This window comes from Sinocyclocheilus rhinocerous, unplaced genomic scaffold, assembly GCF_001515625.1.
Source record: "Sinocyclocheilus rhinocerous isolate Xijiao unplaced genomic scaffold, SAMN03320098_v1.1 scaffold2749, whole genome shotgun sequence".
Classification (NCBI taxonomy): Eukaryota; Metazoa; Chordata; class Actinopteri; order Cypriniformes; family Cyprinidae; genus Sinocyclocheilus; species Sinocyclocheilus rhinocerous.
This window is the reverse complement of record NW_015626398.1, coordinates 234,081-250,740: the sequence shown is the minus strand read 5'-3', so window position 1 is coordinate 250,740 and position 16,660 is coordinate 234,081. Positions and strand designations below refer to the sequence as shown.

Genomic DNA, 16,660 nt, shown 5'->3' with positions numbered 1-16,660 from the left:
TTACAAATGAGGACAATAGAAGCAATCAAAAACCATCAAAAGAGCAATAATATGTAAGTGCTGTGACAAATCTCAGTTAGCCTAACGCAGTACACGTAGCAAGGTTTTTTTTATAATACACAAGAAAACAAGTAGATAGAATAGCTAAAAATAGAGAACAGAGTTAGAGGGTCTCTCTTCTTTTTTTTATAAAGAAATAAAAGTTGAAAGAATAGAAAAAGAATTGATAATGTTAGTGTTAGAGGCTCTATTTTTTAAAGGGGTCATATGATGCGATTTTATTTTTTCCTTTCTCTTTGGAGTGTTACAAGCTCTTGGTGCATAAAGAAGATCTGTAAAGTTGCAAAGACTAAAGTCTCAAATCCAAAGAGATATTCTTTATAAAAGTTAAGAGTTAGCCACACCTACCTAAAACGGCTCGTTCTAACACGCCCCCACATATCTACCTCACTATGTGGGAAGATTTGCATAACGCCGCCCAAATGTTCACGCAAAGAAAGAAGGCGTAACTTTTATTCTCGCTGTAGTATTGTTGCCGCTGCCGCCATGTCCTGAAGACGCTGTGTGTTTCGTTGTGAAAGCGAAGCTACTTTGTTTGGTCTTCCAAAAGAGGACGATATCCGCTTCGTCATGCCTAGAGCTGATCTGTGCTGGTCGCTGAGGGAATACTTCAACTTAGTGCTGTGGATCGCCGGATTGGCTTTCACCGTTTTCCCCGCTCCTTTGCCGGGACCGCCGTTCTCGACCCCGCCGCCTCAGCTCACTCTTGCCCGGCTTCAGCTCAGGCTAAGCCGGGGCTTTCGCTCACGCTAGGCCGCTGTTTTTTTCGTTGTGAAAGCGAAACTACTTTGTTTGGTCTTCCAAAAGAGGACGATATCCGCTTCGTTATGCCTAGAGCTGATCTGATCTGTGCTGGTCGCTGAGGGAATACATCAACTTAGTGCTGTGGATCGCCGGATTGGCTTTCACCGTTTTCACCGCTCCTTTGCCGGGACCGCCGTTCTCGACCCTGCCGCCTCAGCTCACTCTTGCCCGGCTTCAGTTCAGGCTAAGCCGGGGCTTTCGCTCACGCTAGGCTGCTGTGTTTTTCGTTGTGAAAGCGAAACTACTTTGTTTGGTCTTCCAAAAGAGGACGATATCCGCTTCGTCATGCCTAGAGCTGATCTGTGCTGGTCGCTGAGGGAATACATCAACTTTCATCGTGGACGAAGCGGAGTCCAGCCCGCCTCAGCTCACTCTATACCGGCCTCAGCGCACGCTAAGCTGGGGCTTCCCCTCACGCTAGGCCGCTGTGTTTTTCGTTGCCCCTGATGATTCAAATGCGAGTTTTGGGCAGTGTGGAGTAGCGCTTGTTGTTTGTCATTTCTCTGATCACAAATGCAGACATGGTTTTATGTTGACATGGCGGTATGCAATGCGTAAAAAGACAGTATACGTCATTATAATCCGTAATTATGTCCCCACTGGATGGGTTTTAATGTTTTTGTCTCGTTGCTCCGGCCGGACACGGCATCAACACAGTATGGTGAGGGGCGTAACATTTCCGTCTCATGCTTGAGGTATTCGGCCAATCACAACGCATTGGATAGCTGGCCAATCAGAGCACACCTCGCTTTTTCAGACCGATGAGCTTTGTAAAAATCGACGCGTTTCAAAAAGGCGGGGCATAGAGGAGAAACAATAATGTACAGTATGTGGAAAATAATGTGTTTTTTAAACTTTAAACCGCATAAACACATTTCATTACACCAAATACACAAAATAATGTTCTTTTTAGCAACATCTTATGACCCCTTTAATGTCACACACCATTCTTATACATTGACTTCTCAATTTGACTTGGCTGCTCTGTGTTTCGCTTCATGTTTCCAGGTGAGAGGGAAGATCAGTGCGTACCTTCACCAGGAGCAAAGCGGCAAGGGGAAGCTGGACAAACCGTGGCCGTCCAGCCTGTTGTGTGTCATGGCAGATCAGACATTGTTCTCAATAGTCGAGTGGGCAAGAAGCTGTGTCTTCTTCAAGGAACTAAAGGTACAGCTCTGAGATAAGACAAAGTGCATGTGTGTGTGTTTATACATGTAGACACACCTCTGATCATCCAAATGATTCTCTGCAGTGTTTTGTCTAATACTATTTTGGAGAAAGTCTGCTATTTTGTCGCCAAACCACGTATCTTACCGAAAGATAACATTTAGGCACGCCAAGACATTCAGATATTGTGCATGTTTTGTTGCAGCATGTTTGTCAAGCAGTTTCAAAAGTAGGATTACATTTAATGTTTAGATTGTAGTGGTATCACTGATATGTGTCAAAGTCCAAATTCTTGCTCAGTTTCCAAAAAGTTTTGGATGGATGTTAACATCCTGTGAGGAATTTTGGCAAAAAGGCATAAGATGGGAATTCGGAATCTCGAATTTGGACACTCAGTTACTATATTCACATCAGGGAGCGTTGCAAATCACAAAAGCTTCGTTGTTGCTGTGATTCCCAAACAGATACAGTGTTGACATACATAGAATTTGCCCTCTCCAAGCTCTCACCTCTATAAATGTCTTAATCGTCGGTCTCGACTCATATTCGGTCGATAAATAACTGCATGTTCCAATGAATTCAAGCAAATAATGCAGAATTTCAAACTTTGTTTTTGCACATTCACACCTGCATGACCGTCGCATATTTTTCATACAGTTCATTCCATTCTGCAGCCATGGCAGCTAGCGTTCTGCGATTGCTAGCATAAAATGTGTCAGAGTTGGAAAACGCATGCCAGCGACTGACTCCTGCAGACACAACGCTTTCAGAAACAATTACATTCCGTACAGCAATAGCTCAGCAATTGTTCCAGACTGCTGAAAGGTATCGCGCGATGTGGAAAATGTGCATTTGGATTGAAAAGCACTTTAATAAACTCAATTTAGTGCATGTTTGTGTACATACTAGGGAGGGTTTGTATCCACAATTGCGAGAGAGGTCAAGTTTCCGGGGCTCGAGGCTGTGGGTTAGATGTGGATATACGGTTTGAGTAATATTGTCTGGGCTGCGGTTGATATATGTAGCGCTACGCTTCTATTAGGGCTTTACTGTCGCCCACTGTGCGTAATACTGACACAACGTGGCCTTCAAAACGCTGCGTACTGTATACGGACAGAGGATTAGTGGGGGAGGAAGACAAGAGGCCGATGAAGGACGAGAGGTGAGAAGGTGTCAGAGGTCATCATTTGGTGCTCATAAATACAGTGCATTGGATGTGCGCTCGACGGCTGCTCGTCACAAGGACTCTCATTCCCGCGATTTATGTTCTAGCTGTTCATCTGTATACAAGGGTTGCATTTCTTTGGGTTTTAGACTCAGAGATGACATGCTCGTGTACTACGATTTGAGTAAAACCACCTGAATGTCTCACATTTATTGTTGTTTAGGCCTGTTGAGACGTTTTATTCTTTAGAGGAGAATTGTTGGCAAGGCTTTGAAATATTGGTCACTACATATTTTGTAATATCTTTTGATTTTCACAAAAAGTAGTCAATTTCCTGTTTGCAGCTATTTGATATAGTCTGTATACAGTTTCTGAAGCTTTTATCACATACACAAACACTCAGTTATAGGCAAGCTCTGAGATCTCAAATCAAACCATTCACTCAGCTCTATTTACAATCCTTGTTTCATTCCAAACCTGACTTTCTTTCTTCTGTGGAACTCAAAAGAAGATCTTTTGAAACATATCTCTGTTTTTTTGTCCATACAGTGAAAGTCAAAGGTCTCCAATGATGGTTTGGACTCCTTGATCTTCACTGTATGGACAGAAACACTTTTTCAAAATATCTTCTTTTGTGTTCAACTGCTTTTGTCCATACAGTGGAAGTCAGTGGGGTCCAAAACAACACTGGACCCTGTGTATTTTAGTAGTATTTCTATGCTATTATTGTATTTATTAACGTAAAATCTCATTACATTATAATCTCATATTGAATTTTTACTCGAGTAGTTTTGTTAGTTTTAGTAATTGTGTTACATGGTTTTATTACATGCTTCATTTTTGTTAGTTTTTTTTTTTTCTTAAATATTTATATTTTATTTACATTTCAGTTATAGTCCACCATTGTGACTCGCATACTATTTCCCACTCCTCTATCGCAAGACTCAGGATGAACATTTCTAGTTTTTATTTTTTAACTTTAGGTTTTTCATCTAATATTAGTTTTTTCAGCTTTATTTCTATTAACAAAAACAATAGTTTTAGTATATAATTTAACAACACTGAACCCATTCAAATTCATTGTATGGACAAAAAAGACAGGCTTTTGTGTTCCACAGATAAAAGAAAGTCATGTGGGTTTGGGATGACATGATGGTGAATGAATGATGACAGAATTTCTGAATGAACTATCGCCTTAAATTACAATATTATGCAAAAAATAAATCAGTATCATGGCCTGATACTGTAAGCATGTAATGACTCTTCATTTCTCCTGATTTAGGTAGGAGATCAGATGCGACTGCTGCATAACTGCTGGAGTGAGCTGCTGCTTCTCGATCATATCTGCAGACAGGTGCATCATGGGAGAGATAACAGTCTGCTACTCATTACAGGACAGGAGGTGAGTGTTTCCAACCGTCATCGCTACGGGAAAGCATCACTGTTTGCAGAAAAGCAGAAGATGTTAGTAGAGAGAGTGTAGTGAAGGTGCTGTGTGCTGTAGGTGGATCTGTCGGCCGTGTCTGACACGGGACCTCCTCTGGCCAGTATGGTGCAGAGAGGACAGGAGCTGGCCAGGAGACTGCAGCTGCTGCAGGTGGACAGAAGAGATATGGCCTGTCTGAAGTTCCTCATCCTCTTCAACCCCAGTGAGTACGACTGCATCCCTATTATTCACACGACTTTTAAGTACATACAGAGGCACAGAGTGGAACTGAACTGAACTGAAGAAAAATTATGCAAAACACAAAGAGCCAAAAACAGGTGTGATTGTATTTTTTCAAATTCTTCCAGGAATTTTTAGACAAGTTGTTAAGTTAAGATTTAATGATTGATTTTGTATAATCATAGACCTTAAAGTAGTTCTCAACTGCAAACGTCATGATGATTTACAATTATTTAAAATAAAAACAAGTATTAAAACAAACTAAAGTGACAAAAAATCAAGGCATTTCTTGTTTTAATGGAACAGTCATGCAAATGAATTAAATCTTATAACATCATGGGCATTTTTATGCATTTTGTGAATATTTATATTTTTTTATTTATGCCAAGCTCCAAAACGTTATATCATGTAGAAATAAATACAAATATTAATTAACAAAATATAACAACATATAATAAATAATATAATAACATATATAAAAATAATAATGTAACAAATATTAATAAAATATCACAAACAACTGGGGAAGTCATGGGGATTTTTGTGAAGAATAGTGAGCTTTGAAGTCAAGAAGGATGAGAACCACTGCCTTAAAAGGAAAAATAATATGAAATATATGATGATTTTATGTGACAACATGCCCTAATCTTAAGGCTAGATGGGGTAAATTGGCACAGTGGAGATTGCCATGAAACAGTCTAGTAGAGATTAAGCAAAAATGTGAACAGTTCAATAGTTATTAAACAAAACAATTACTGAAACAGCAAGAAATGTCAAAGACAACACAAAAATGTCAAACCACTGACTGGACAAAAAAAGTAATACATTGTATAAAATTACAATATGTAATCACGTGACAAAATTTGTATTGCTCCAATACAAATGTTACATCCTGACATTCCTAAAAAAAAAAAAAAAAACTTGTCTTCTGGCCTACATTATTTAGTGACTTTTTTAAACGTATGCCAGTGTGTGTGTGTGTGTGTGTGTGTGTGTTTAAACTAGATGTAGGTGTTTAAACATTTGTTTAATTTGACCTTCTAGTTACAGAGATCTTACATGAAAACTAGCCCTTGTCTCCCCTTTATCATTTAAGCAATATTTTCAACATATTTTGATTTTGGAGGCACTAATTGTAATCATTATATCCTAAATACAGTACAGTTTAATAAATATAGTGGGCACCAAATTAAATAAACACAGCACCTCTAATTTCTTGTACCTAGAAACAAACCTTTTTCCTAGAAATGTCCAATTTCAGTTTCATTAGGCACAATAAACAAACAGCTGAAAGGAGAAAACTGCATTTGAAAGCGAAATAATTTGTCATCTCCTCTCGCTCTGTCACATTGATTTTTTTTAATTCTTTGCCTAAATGGAAGCAGCTTTATTGAGTAATTGTGTCCTTCAAATGCATTGAAAAGATTATTCAACATGTTAATTACTGCGTGAATGGCTCTTCTGATGAGCTCTGCTAATGCTTTAAAGTGCTTCATTAATGGGTCCAGCTATTGTCGCCCAAACACACACACACACACACACATCTCTACTTGGATTATATGGCTATGTTCAGACTGCCCAAATCCGACTTCTTCTCTCACATGTGACTCAGATTTGTGTTTTCATAACAGCACAACTGACATGAAATCTGATTTTTTAGATTCCGCTTTTGGGCCACTTATATGTGATACAAAATCAGATACTGGTCAGACGTTTTGCAATGCGAGCTCATTCTGAACGGTCAGTCATGAAACTTTTACGCCACTTTAGATCAACGTTAGTCACAATTCTGACAGGAGTCTCTCCAAAGATTAATATGGAAGGCAGTCATAATGGTAGTCAGTGGAGGGACAGTGAGGAATAAGTATTATGGTGACAGCAGTGATGGGCATTTTCAAAACACTGCTTAGACAGCTTTGAATCGTTTGCAAATCATTTGTTTTGAACCGGAGGTTTGGAGCGAGTATGAAACTGCCAAAGTCACTTGGCCGGGAGTTTGATTAACAGGCGATCTGATCAATCATAACTCCGAACCTGCCATTTTGTCGGACAAACAAACCAGAGAGTACATTAATGTCGGTGGACTTGAACTTGAAAAGTGGTGTTTTGACTTCTTTTCACGGATGAAACAAGATACCCTCTGAATTTCATTCATGTTCATTTCGAAAGAGGAAGAGCTGATTGGTTCACATGCTGCTCGAACCGAGGTGCTACAGCAATCTGTCACGAAACATTAAAGAGCGACAAAATGGTATTTATTGTTTGAATTTCTTAAAAAGTTGACAAAATTTGAAAACTAAGACTTTGTTTCATACCAAAAGTAACCTGCTTTGTCTTGTCTGTCGGCAAGTTGTCAGTTTCCTCTTTGCTTCGCAATGTTTTTTTTCACTTTGTGAGAACATGATGTCTGGTGTGAGAGCGCTATGGCTTGTCTGGCTTGTTGTGAAGGGTCAATTAAAAGGAAGAGTATTAGTTAATAGTAATTTATTGTCCTGTTAGCCAAGCCTTCCATAGAACAAAAAAAAAAATTCAGTTAATAAAAGAACACAGACACTTCATATTTAATGGCATTAGATAATAAGTTATTGCATTTGTTAGAATTTGAATTAAACTTTGAATAAAACAACAAAAAGTGTTTTAAAAGTTGTTTTTATGCATGTTTGGCATAAGTTTTTGTTGCATTCACACAGTTTATGGAAGACCGTTTCCATCACTGAATAAAAAATAAAAAAGGTAATTGCGACTTTTTCTCACAATTATTTTTTCTCGCAACTACATCATATAAACTCGCAATTCTAACTTTTTTTCTCAGAATTGTGATATAAACGCACAATTGCGAGATATAAAGTCAGAATTGTGAGATATAAACTCGCAATTCTAACTTTTTTTCTCAGAATTGCGAGAAATAAAGTCAGAATTGCGAGAAATAAAGTCACAATTTCGAGATATAAAGTCAGAATTGCGAGAAATAAAATCACAATTGCGAGATATAAAGTCAGAATTGCGAGAAATAAACTCACAATTGCGAGATATAAACTCACAATTGCGAGATATAAAGTCAGAATTGCGAGAAATAAAGTCAGAATTGCTAGACATAAAGTCAGAATTGCGAGATATAAAGTCAGAATTGTGAGATATAAAGTCAGAATTGTGAGATATAAAGTCAGAATTGCGAAATAAAAAGTCGCAATTACCTTTTTTTTTTTTTTATTCAGTAGCGGAAACGGGCTTCCATACCAGCAGGTGTCAACAGTGTGAAGTGTTTCGAGCGCTTCAAAACTGAATCATTTTGTCAAGAAAAATAATATTGAATTGCTTCAAAAAGGTTCATTTCTCCCATCATTCTCCCATCAACTTCAGAGGAAACTAGAAAAACTGACCTTTTCTTCATACTTGTCTTCATCCTCATCACCTGCGCACAAATTTGCACGCTTCTGCGGCACATCAGAGTTAAAAACTGATTTCAGTGTACTCTATGTGTACTCAAGTCTCAATTGCATTCAAATCTCATACTGGCCACATTTAAAACAATAATGGGAACAGCCATACAAAAAAAAATATCTGAGCAATAAATCAGAACTGAGCAACCAAGACTTGCATGGTGAATGTAGCCTATGAGACCTGTAATGATTTTTCTCTCGTCTGCAGATGTGAAGCTCCTGGAGAACCAGCAGTATGTGGAGAGCGTTCAGGAGCAGGTGAACAGCGCTCTGCTCGAGTACACACTCTACTCTTACCCTCAGTGTCTGGACCGCTTCAGTCAGCTCATACTGCGGCTGCCTGAGGTCCAGTCACTCAGCGTGCAGGCCGAGGACTTCCTGTGCTACAAGCACCTGTGTGGAGAAGTGCCGTGCAACAATCTGCTCATAGAAATGCTTCACGCCAAGAGGTCCACCGCTGTGTGAAAGTGACACTGCTTTGAGAGTTTAAGCCATATGCGCAAAATGGATGGTGAACAGTTTTCCGAAGGCAATGCTTTCTTACCTTATGTGATGAATGTACAGAATTTGTTCATTTGTATTGTTTTTAAATCATTTGAGCATGACAATCATTGGTGGACGCGGAGGTGTTTTTATAGTGTTTTCTTCTTCGTGCCGTTATTCTCTTGGCTAAGCGTGATCTCTGCAGTCTATAAGAGCGATGTTTCATTTGAGAACGCTTATTTATGTATCTCCATTATTTTATCTTAATGCTCCTGTGCTTTTGAATGGATGATGAGTATTGTAATTTCTTTGTTTTTCAAATGCATTTATTAAGTTGGTATTTAAAAAACATTCCAAAAGGGCCTGTCCAAAAATGAATCGAATGAAACAAAAGAAGGTATTTATTGAAATAATGTAATTAACAGTATCAGTTCAACTATTTAAAGCACATTTTTACATAGATTACACATTTATTTGTCTTTCCATTTAACTGAAAAAAACTGGTTGCAATAAAATAAAACAAACGACACGTTGCAGTTGTTTGAAGACTGTGTGTGTGGCAGTCTAAAAGCAATCTTACTTTGAATGGCCATGTTTCTAAAGACAGACATGCTGCTCCGCTCTGAGTGTCTCTTCAGTGTGCCAATAAAAAGAGGTTATGGGAAGGTCAGAAAACATTCACACATGTTGCCACCTTTGTGAGCGTATAAAGAGAGAGTGCTTCTTTTGAAATCCATTTGAACCAATTATTTTTCTATTCATTTTTATTCTAATCAAGTGTATCATTTGAAAAAAAATCAGTATTCATGAATGACAACAGAGATACACACTTTCCACATCAATACAAACAAATTAGTTTTAATAGTGGGAGTAAAATGTAATACATAATGCATTTTATATGCATTGTATAAAAATAGGGAATGCCTATTACAATAAAATACTTATTTACATTTTTGCGTTATTTCAATTGGGTAGTAGAATTACAGCAGGAATAAATCAAAAACAAACTATTAAAAATAAATGCTGTCATGATAAGATAATCTTCACAAGCTTGCTATTTTGAGCACTAGACTTTTTTAAATAAAAAAAATTAAATAAAATGTGTTATTGAAATGATATATAGATCTCTACAGAAAGATCAAACAGCTGATAGGTGTCATTGTCCACAGTTTTCTTCTTCTGCAAAATACTGAATGTAAATCTCCACGGATGGGCTGCTCGTTCCCAACCGAAGTCGAAAATCACTAACAACTCATTCTGTTGTCTGGTCACGATTAATGGTGTGATGATGCTCATGTTGTCCATTTTTAGTACTGTGAGCCTCTGTACTCTGACAACATCTATACATTATTAAATGATGACCATATACACAACGCTGAGAATTCTTTACGCTCCGGGCTGAGCGCAGTCTCATTGAACATTTGCTGAAAGAGTCGTTTCATGTTTATCAGAAAACTTTTACTCACTCAACACAGACTGAGCTCTGGGAATGAGACGGCCTGCAGGATTGCGGAGGAGGCAGTGTTCGCTCCTCCACAGAATGAGCTACATCTTCATCCCAGGTTAAGTCACGAGTCCATGCAGAACTGTAGTGTGTAGTTTTCCTCTCAACAGCCTGTGGTGAAGCAAAACGGCATGATTTAAAAATACCAAATATTACTGGATTCAAATAGTGTAATTTGTTGAAAAGTGCATCAGTACTGCGCTAGTGAAGAACTAGTGCGCCCCCTAGAGATTCAGTGTGGACACAGCAACAGGTTAATGTGAAAGTTCTCTTTACCTGAGGGTTTAAAGGCTGTCAGCTGAACCACCTGAAACACAAGATTGTGCTGTAAGATCAAGCCAAGTCAATTTGATTTGTATAGCGCTTTTCACAATACACACTGTTTCTATTTATAACAAATGGTTATCAGGGGAAGTTGTGGCCTAATGGTTAGAGAGTCGGACTCGTAACCCAAAGGTTGCGGGTTCGAGTCTCGTACAGGCAGGGATTGTAGGTAGGGGGAGTGAATGTATAGCGCTCTCTCCCACCTTCAATACCACGACTGAGGTGCCCTGAGCAAGTGGGGGGAGTGAATGTACAGCGCTCTCTCCCACCTTCAATACCACGACTGAGGTGCCCTGAGCAAGGCACCGAACCCCCAACTGCTCCCTGGGCGCCGCAGCAAAAAATGGCGTGTTCACTGCTGTGTGTGTGCACTTTGGATGGGATAAATGCAGAGCACTAATTCTGAGTATGGGTCACCATACTTGGTCACAAGTCACGTCACTTATTGTGACAAGCCTAATTACTATTTGATTATGTGTATTATTGGCACGGTTAAGTGCTGCGTATATGATATCAGTGAAAAATATGTGTGGTTTGCAGCTTACCTGACTTCTGTTGGCTGGTTTCAATGGGAAATTCACAATATGGTCCTCTTTAAACCGTTCTAACATATAAAGAGGAAAGGACAGAGATGCTTTTCTAAATGTCATGTTGACTTAAAGCGACAGCTGCAGATGGTGGATACGCATGAGTTTCACGCACCGTTCTTAAAGACGAGCGAGTTGGCTGTGGAAGTGGTGATGGGAGTCGAGCTCTCGCTGCTCTCTGGGCTGGAATGAGTCGGCAGGCTGTGTACCCATGAAGCACTGGGAGATTTCTGGGAGGGCAAGAAGCTGATAGGCTGTGAGCAGTTCTGCAAGAGGAAATGACATCAAAAGTGAGTACAATAACAGAGAAACAGATTTAAACTATTCAAATGAGCAAAATGAGGTCTTACTGTAAATGACAAAGCTTTTCGCTTGTCCTGAATTCTTCTTATAGCGTTTCGCACCTACATTATCGTAAAACATTCGGACACAGTATTACGTTGTAATTTAGAAATGAAAATCACACAACTTCCTCGTACTACTAAAATATAAGATAAGAAATGTAAGAAATACAGAGAAATATTGTAGAAGGCATACCTCACTGTTGTAAACCGCATACACCAGAAAAATATACAGGCCCTAGAACGAGAGGAGACCGTTAATCAAATAACATTTCCCCACGGCCGTACATTTTTAAACTTTATAAAAGTCACTAGAAGATGTTTATATGTAGAGCTTATTTATAATGGTGTATTTGGGCCATTCTGCTGTACCTTTTGCAACCATGTCAAAGCAATAATACATGAATAAAAATAAGATGTAAATAATTGATTGTGTCAATCTCAGAAATGTATGGATCATATTTCATCTCCAAATCTACAAATTATTTGAAACAAAAATTATATTCTGCATAAGGAAAATGAAGCTTATTTCTGGGTCATAAATCATTCTCCAGGCACGGAGGGATTAAATTAAAATACAATTTTAAATTCAATTTAACAAATACTATACCATACAAACAATAATAATAATAGTACTTTTTTGCATTAATTCGATTTTTTTATTATTTTTTTGCATTACAGTAATGAGGTGGAAAAGTGTTGAATTGCAATAAAAATAATGTCACTATGCCGTTTTTAAATGCAAAATATAATGAAAATTCATAATGCTATATGCAAAATAATTTCGGGGTATAAAATGACAGGAGATAACAGGTTTTGTGAGTTTCAATCAATTACTGTGTTTTAAAATTAAGCAACAGAGAACAAAAGAAAGAATTTAAATTAAAATCATAGTATAATAAACATTAAATGATTTTTTTTTCTGGGCCAAAATATCAAAAAAATGCTTAAAATATTGTTTGCTCATTATTTATTTATAAATATAATTCTTATATTTAAAATAAAATGTAGTACGATCTACATTTTGACGATCTGTCTGAAGATTCGGTGTCTGTGGTGTAATAAACTGTTATTATAAATATATTATTATTTATTATATATTATTATAAATAACCAGGAGAAACTTTTTTGTTTTATTCTCAGCTCTTGTTATCAGTTAGCGTTGAATACAGCTAACTGGAACGGTCCATGTTCTTCCTGCATCTTTGCACTTGCTGTTCTCAGAGACCTCTGCTACATAAAACATTCAAGACAGATCTGCACTGGCTAATTATATCAGAAGAGTTTCCTTCCAGTGATGGAGTCTGCTCACGTGTCTCCTCCTCTCTGTCTTCTGTTTCTTTTATCTTTTTCCCAGACGCACACAGTAAATCTACATTAACAAGCTCTGGGAGGGAATTCAGCTCTCATTCATTATAGACATGGGAGGAAGAAAGAGACAGTCCGAGAGAGCTACATGAAGCTGAAAACAGAGAGAGGAAGTTCATTTCAAATGTGTTGACAGACTGGAGTCTGATTTAGAGGAAGGCAAAGCGTGCATGGAAAGTCAGAGCTGGCCGATTTTGACAAAAATGATAAACATAATTATTTTTGTCAATACTGAGATCACAGTTATTTAAAATGATTACTCATAGACTTTGGAAACATCATGCATTTATTGAACTGCAAACTTATTTTTAACAGTATATTTCCTTGAACTTTAAAAATAATTCAACTGATAAAAAAAGCTTCATATCCATAGGTTTAAATTAATAAATCTTTAATAACCAGGAGAAACTATATATATATATATATATATATATATAACTGCTACAAAAAAACTGAAAATAATTTTTTTTGAAAAAAGATTTGAGGTTAACCATATGGGAGGTTTACCTCAAATATCAAAAATCAAAGTTTTATTCTCAGAAGTTCATAGCAGTTAACATAGAATAAGCCATATATTACAGCTAATACACACACACACACACACACACACATTAAAATGAATAAAAAATAAATAAATAAATAAGATCAAAATGAATAAATATTGTGGAAGCACACCATTGCAGTGTTACTTTAGCATCATTGGGATAATATTATAGTTTTTATAAAACTATAAAATTTTCTGTTTTCATTTTATAGTAATTTTTGTCATTTTTAGTAGTTTTTGTTTTATAAATATGCGTCTATATAGATTTAAATAATTTTTTTATTTCAGTTTTAGTTAAATTATTTTAGTACTTTAAATTGAACTAAATTAAAATGAGAAATATTGCCTTGGCAACTAGCTAAGTTTTATTTATTTTTATTTTTTTCAGTTAATATTTATTTTATTGCAAGTAAATAAATAAATAAATAAGATCAAAATGAATAAATATTGTGGAAGCACACCATTGCAGTGTTACTTTAGCATCATTGGGATAATATTATAGTTTTTATAAAACTATAAAATTTTCTGTTTTCATTTTATAGTAATTTTTGTCATTTTTAGTAGTTTTTGTTTTATAAATATATAGATTGCGTCTATATAGATTTAAAAAAAATTTTTATTTCAGTTTTAGTTCAATTATTTTAGTACTTTAAATTGAACTAAATTAAAATGAGAAATATTGCCTTGGCAACTAGCTAAGTTTTATTTATTTTTATTTTTTTCAGTTAATATTTATTTTATTGCAAGTAACGAAAATATTTATAACAATGCACCACTGTAACGGAAAGGGTTTATAATACAAGACAAAACAACAGTTCAAATCCATGTAACAACATAATTTTGATTTCATAATCACTGTAAGCTAAAATCGTAATTGAAAATAAATGTGAATAATCGCCCAGCCATAGTATAAGTGTCGTGTGTTACCTGAAAAGCATTGAGTGTGATGAACAGATAGGCCACGACAACAGATAAATGCACCAGCACTCCACACAGCCAGGTCAGACCTAACACTGGTAACAGGATCAATACTGGCCTCGTCGCTGCCCTGCATGTGCACACAAACACAGTATTAATCCTTCATATTACTGAATGCATTGGCTAGGCTGCTCAGTTTTACTTCAGTATGACTGAAACTCTTCTTCAAGGACACTCTGGGTCTCTGCTTAACTAGCTAATTATACAGACACTTCTGATTCATTTCTGCTCATTCATTGTAGGAAGTATCCATATAACAGAACAAACTAGTCTCTGTGGCTATTTGTATGGTATCTTCTCAAGTCCAGGTGGCTGATAGGAATAAATGAGTTACTGGCGGACAGGTGCTTTCTCGCTGCTTCCTCTGTTCAACAAGATAAGAGAAGAACTAGAAATGGCTGAAACTGCTCTCTATCTCTTAACTCTGGCCTGTTTTTATTTCAAAGGAAGTTGAAAAGTGAAACATCATTCACCAGGTAAGGTCCAGCGTGTGAAGTTTCGAATCAGAGCTGGGCGTCAGCATTTTGGCTCTGCGACGTGCACTGGCCACTGTGACCATTACAACCCGAAAAAGCACCACAGCGTTGACCTAAGAACAGAGAACCACATCTCTCATTACAAAACAGTAAAAATCTCCCTTTAATAGGTGAACTTATAATAGCTGTGAAGATTTGTGGATTTTTTTTTATGCTGTGCCTTTAAGAAACGACTCTGTCATGTTCATAGCAGCAGGGATGATATATTTATGTAGACCAAGAAATGAGTTAGAATTTTAATTCCATAGCCCCAAAGTAAATGATTAAATGGTTTTTGGTTAAATGCCAGTCTGCAATGAACACAAGCGCAAAATATTTTTATGTTTTCTTTTATGATATAAATTTTATATATATTTTTTAAAGCTTTTTGTTTTTTACAGCCTTATAATAATCACATGGTTGTAAATGATTCTATCCCAAACCTTTAGGGAAAATGTTTTTAAATAAAGACTGAAAGAGTTGTTGAAAGCTTAATGTGTAGTTCATTTATAGCACATGTTTAGCTTTTTACATCTGGCTACTGTATTTAGGCTTCAGAATCAATCACATTTGGGAAGATTATCATGATGTACAAAACATGCAGCAATCAGAAACTTTTTTTTTGGTCACACAGCTTATTTTCTGCAACAATCCAAAAGCCAATGGAAAAATCCTATTGGGCAAACTTCTGCATTTGGCCTACAAAAATATGTGTTCATAGTGACAGTAACACACATCAGAATGAGTTCGTTCAATAAATAATCATTTTAGGCTCAATAAAATCTGGAGTTTATAATTTACAGAAATGTACAATATGTATTTTATGCTTGCAGAAAATATGCTTCCTGATGATACGATCCCTTAAATTTATTTAATGTGCTAACAACTTTAAATTTGAATTTGAATTTCATTTTTCAAAATCTGATCATTAGCATTTAATATCCACATTGCATTCATGCATTTAGCTGACATTTTAATATAAAGTGTCCTTTGCAGTCCAGACTGCTTTAAAGCCGTGAAGTAGAAAGTCTAATGTATCTGAGTGCAATGTACTATCAAAAAAAAAAAAGGGGCGGGACTTGATTCTATCCAACTGTTGTTGATTGGATGGAGGAAGACTGACTAAATGATTGGAGAGGTCCAGCATACGTCACCAGAGAAAAGTCTGTTGTTTCACCAGAAGATCCAGTTATGACATTTTGATTAAAGGGGTCATAGGGGTGATGCTTTTTTAAAGATCATTATTTTGTGTATTTGGTGTAACATGTTGACATGCTTTAATGTTCAAAAAACACATTATTTTTCAAATACTGTACATTATTGTAGGTCCTATATGCCCCGCCTCTCTCAAACGCTTCGTTTTCTACAAAGTCCCTCCTTCCGACAAGCGCAGTCTGCTCTGATTGGCCAGCTGACCCAGTGCATTGTGATTGGCCGAACACCGCAAGCACTCGTCGGAAATGTAACGCCCCTTACCATAATCGCGAGCTTCATCTTTCAAAATAAATGTAAAGACAGTAAATAATGTCATTAGTTTTACCATCAGTTCAAGCCCAAAAGGGGAACAAGTCGCGTGACAGACACAATGATGAAGCTGGTATGTGTACACAAGCCACGGTTAAGACAGCGAATTCCACTGTGATGTGATCCTGTCTCTCTCTCACACACACACGCGCACACACACACACGATGCGCAAAACTCAGCATTTGAACA

At 36.9% G+C, this 16,660-nt stretch overlaps 2 protein-coding genes across 2 annotated transcripts in view; one reads left to right on the top strand and one right to left on the bottom strand.

Annotated features, from left to right (window-relative positions):
• Nucleotides 1-9,058, top strand: part of nr5a1a (nuclear receptor subfamily 5, group A, member 1a) — a 16,955-nt gene extending 7,897 nt beyond the window's left edge. The window contains exons 4-7 of the mRNA XM_016520544.1: nucleotides 1,873-2,031; nucleotides 4,479-4,598; nucleotides 4,701-4,845; nucleotides 8,511-9,058. Of these exons, the coding sequence (XP_016376030.1) occupies nucleotides 1,873-2,031; nucleotides 4,479-4,598; nucleotides 4,701-4,845; nucleotides 8,511-8,767 (681 nt within the window). The 3' untranslated portion in view covers nucleotides 8,768-9,058. The remainder of the gene's footprint in view (nucleotides 1-1,872; nucleotides 2,032-4,478; nucleotides 4,599-4,700; nucleotides 4,846-8,510) is intronic.
• Nucleotides 9,059-9,892: 834 nt separating this feature from the next.
• Nucleotides 9,893-16,660, bottom strand: part of LOC107714589 (adhesion G-protein coupled receptor D2-like) — a 22,608-nt gene continuing 15,840 nt past the window's right edge. Inside the window, exons 17-24 of the mRNA XM_016520469.1 lie at nucleotides 14,905-15,020; nucleotides 14,381-14,501; nucleotides 11,738-11,779; nucleotides 11,551-11,604; nucleotides 11,316-11,466; nucleotides 11,159-11,217; nucleotides 10,566-10,596; nucleotides 9,893-10,400 (exon numbers count right to left, since the gene is read on the bottom strand). Of these exons, the coding sequence (XP_016375955.1) occupies nucleotides 10,393-10,400; nucleotides 10,566-10,596; nucleotides 11,159-11,217; nucleotides 11,316-11,466; nucleotides 11,551-11,604; nucleotides 11,738-11,779; nucleotides 14,381-14,501; nucleotides 14,905-15,020 (582 nt within the window). The 3' untranslated portion in view covers nucleotides 9,893-10,392. The remainder of the gene's footprint in view (nucleotides 10,401-10,565; nucleotides 10,597-11,158; nucleotides 11,218-11,315; nucleotides 11,467-11,550; nucleotides 11,605-11,737; nucleotides 11,780-14,380; nucleotides 14,502-14,904; nucleotides 15,021-16,660) is intronic.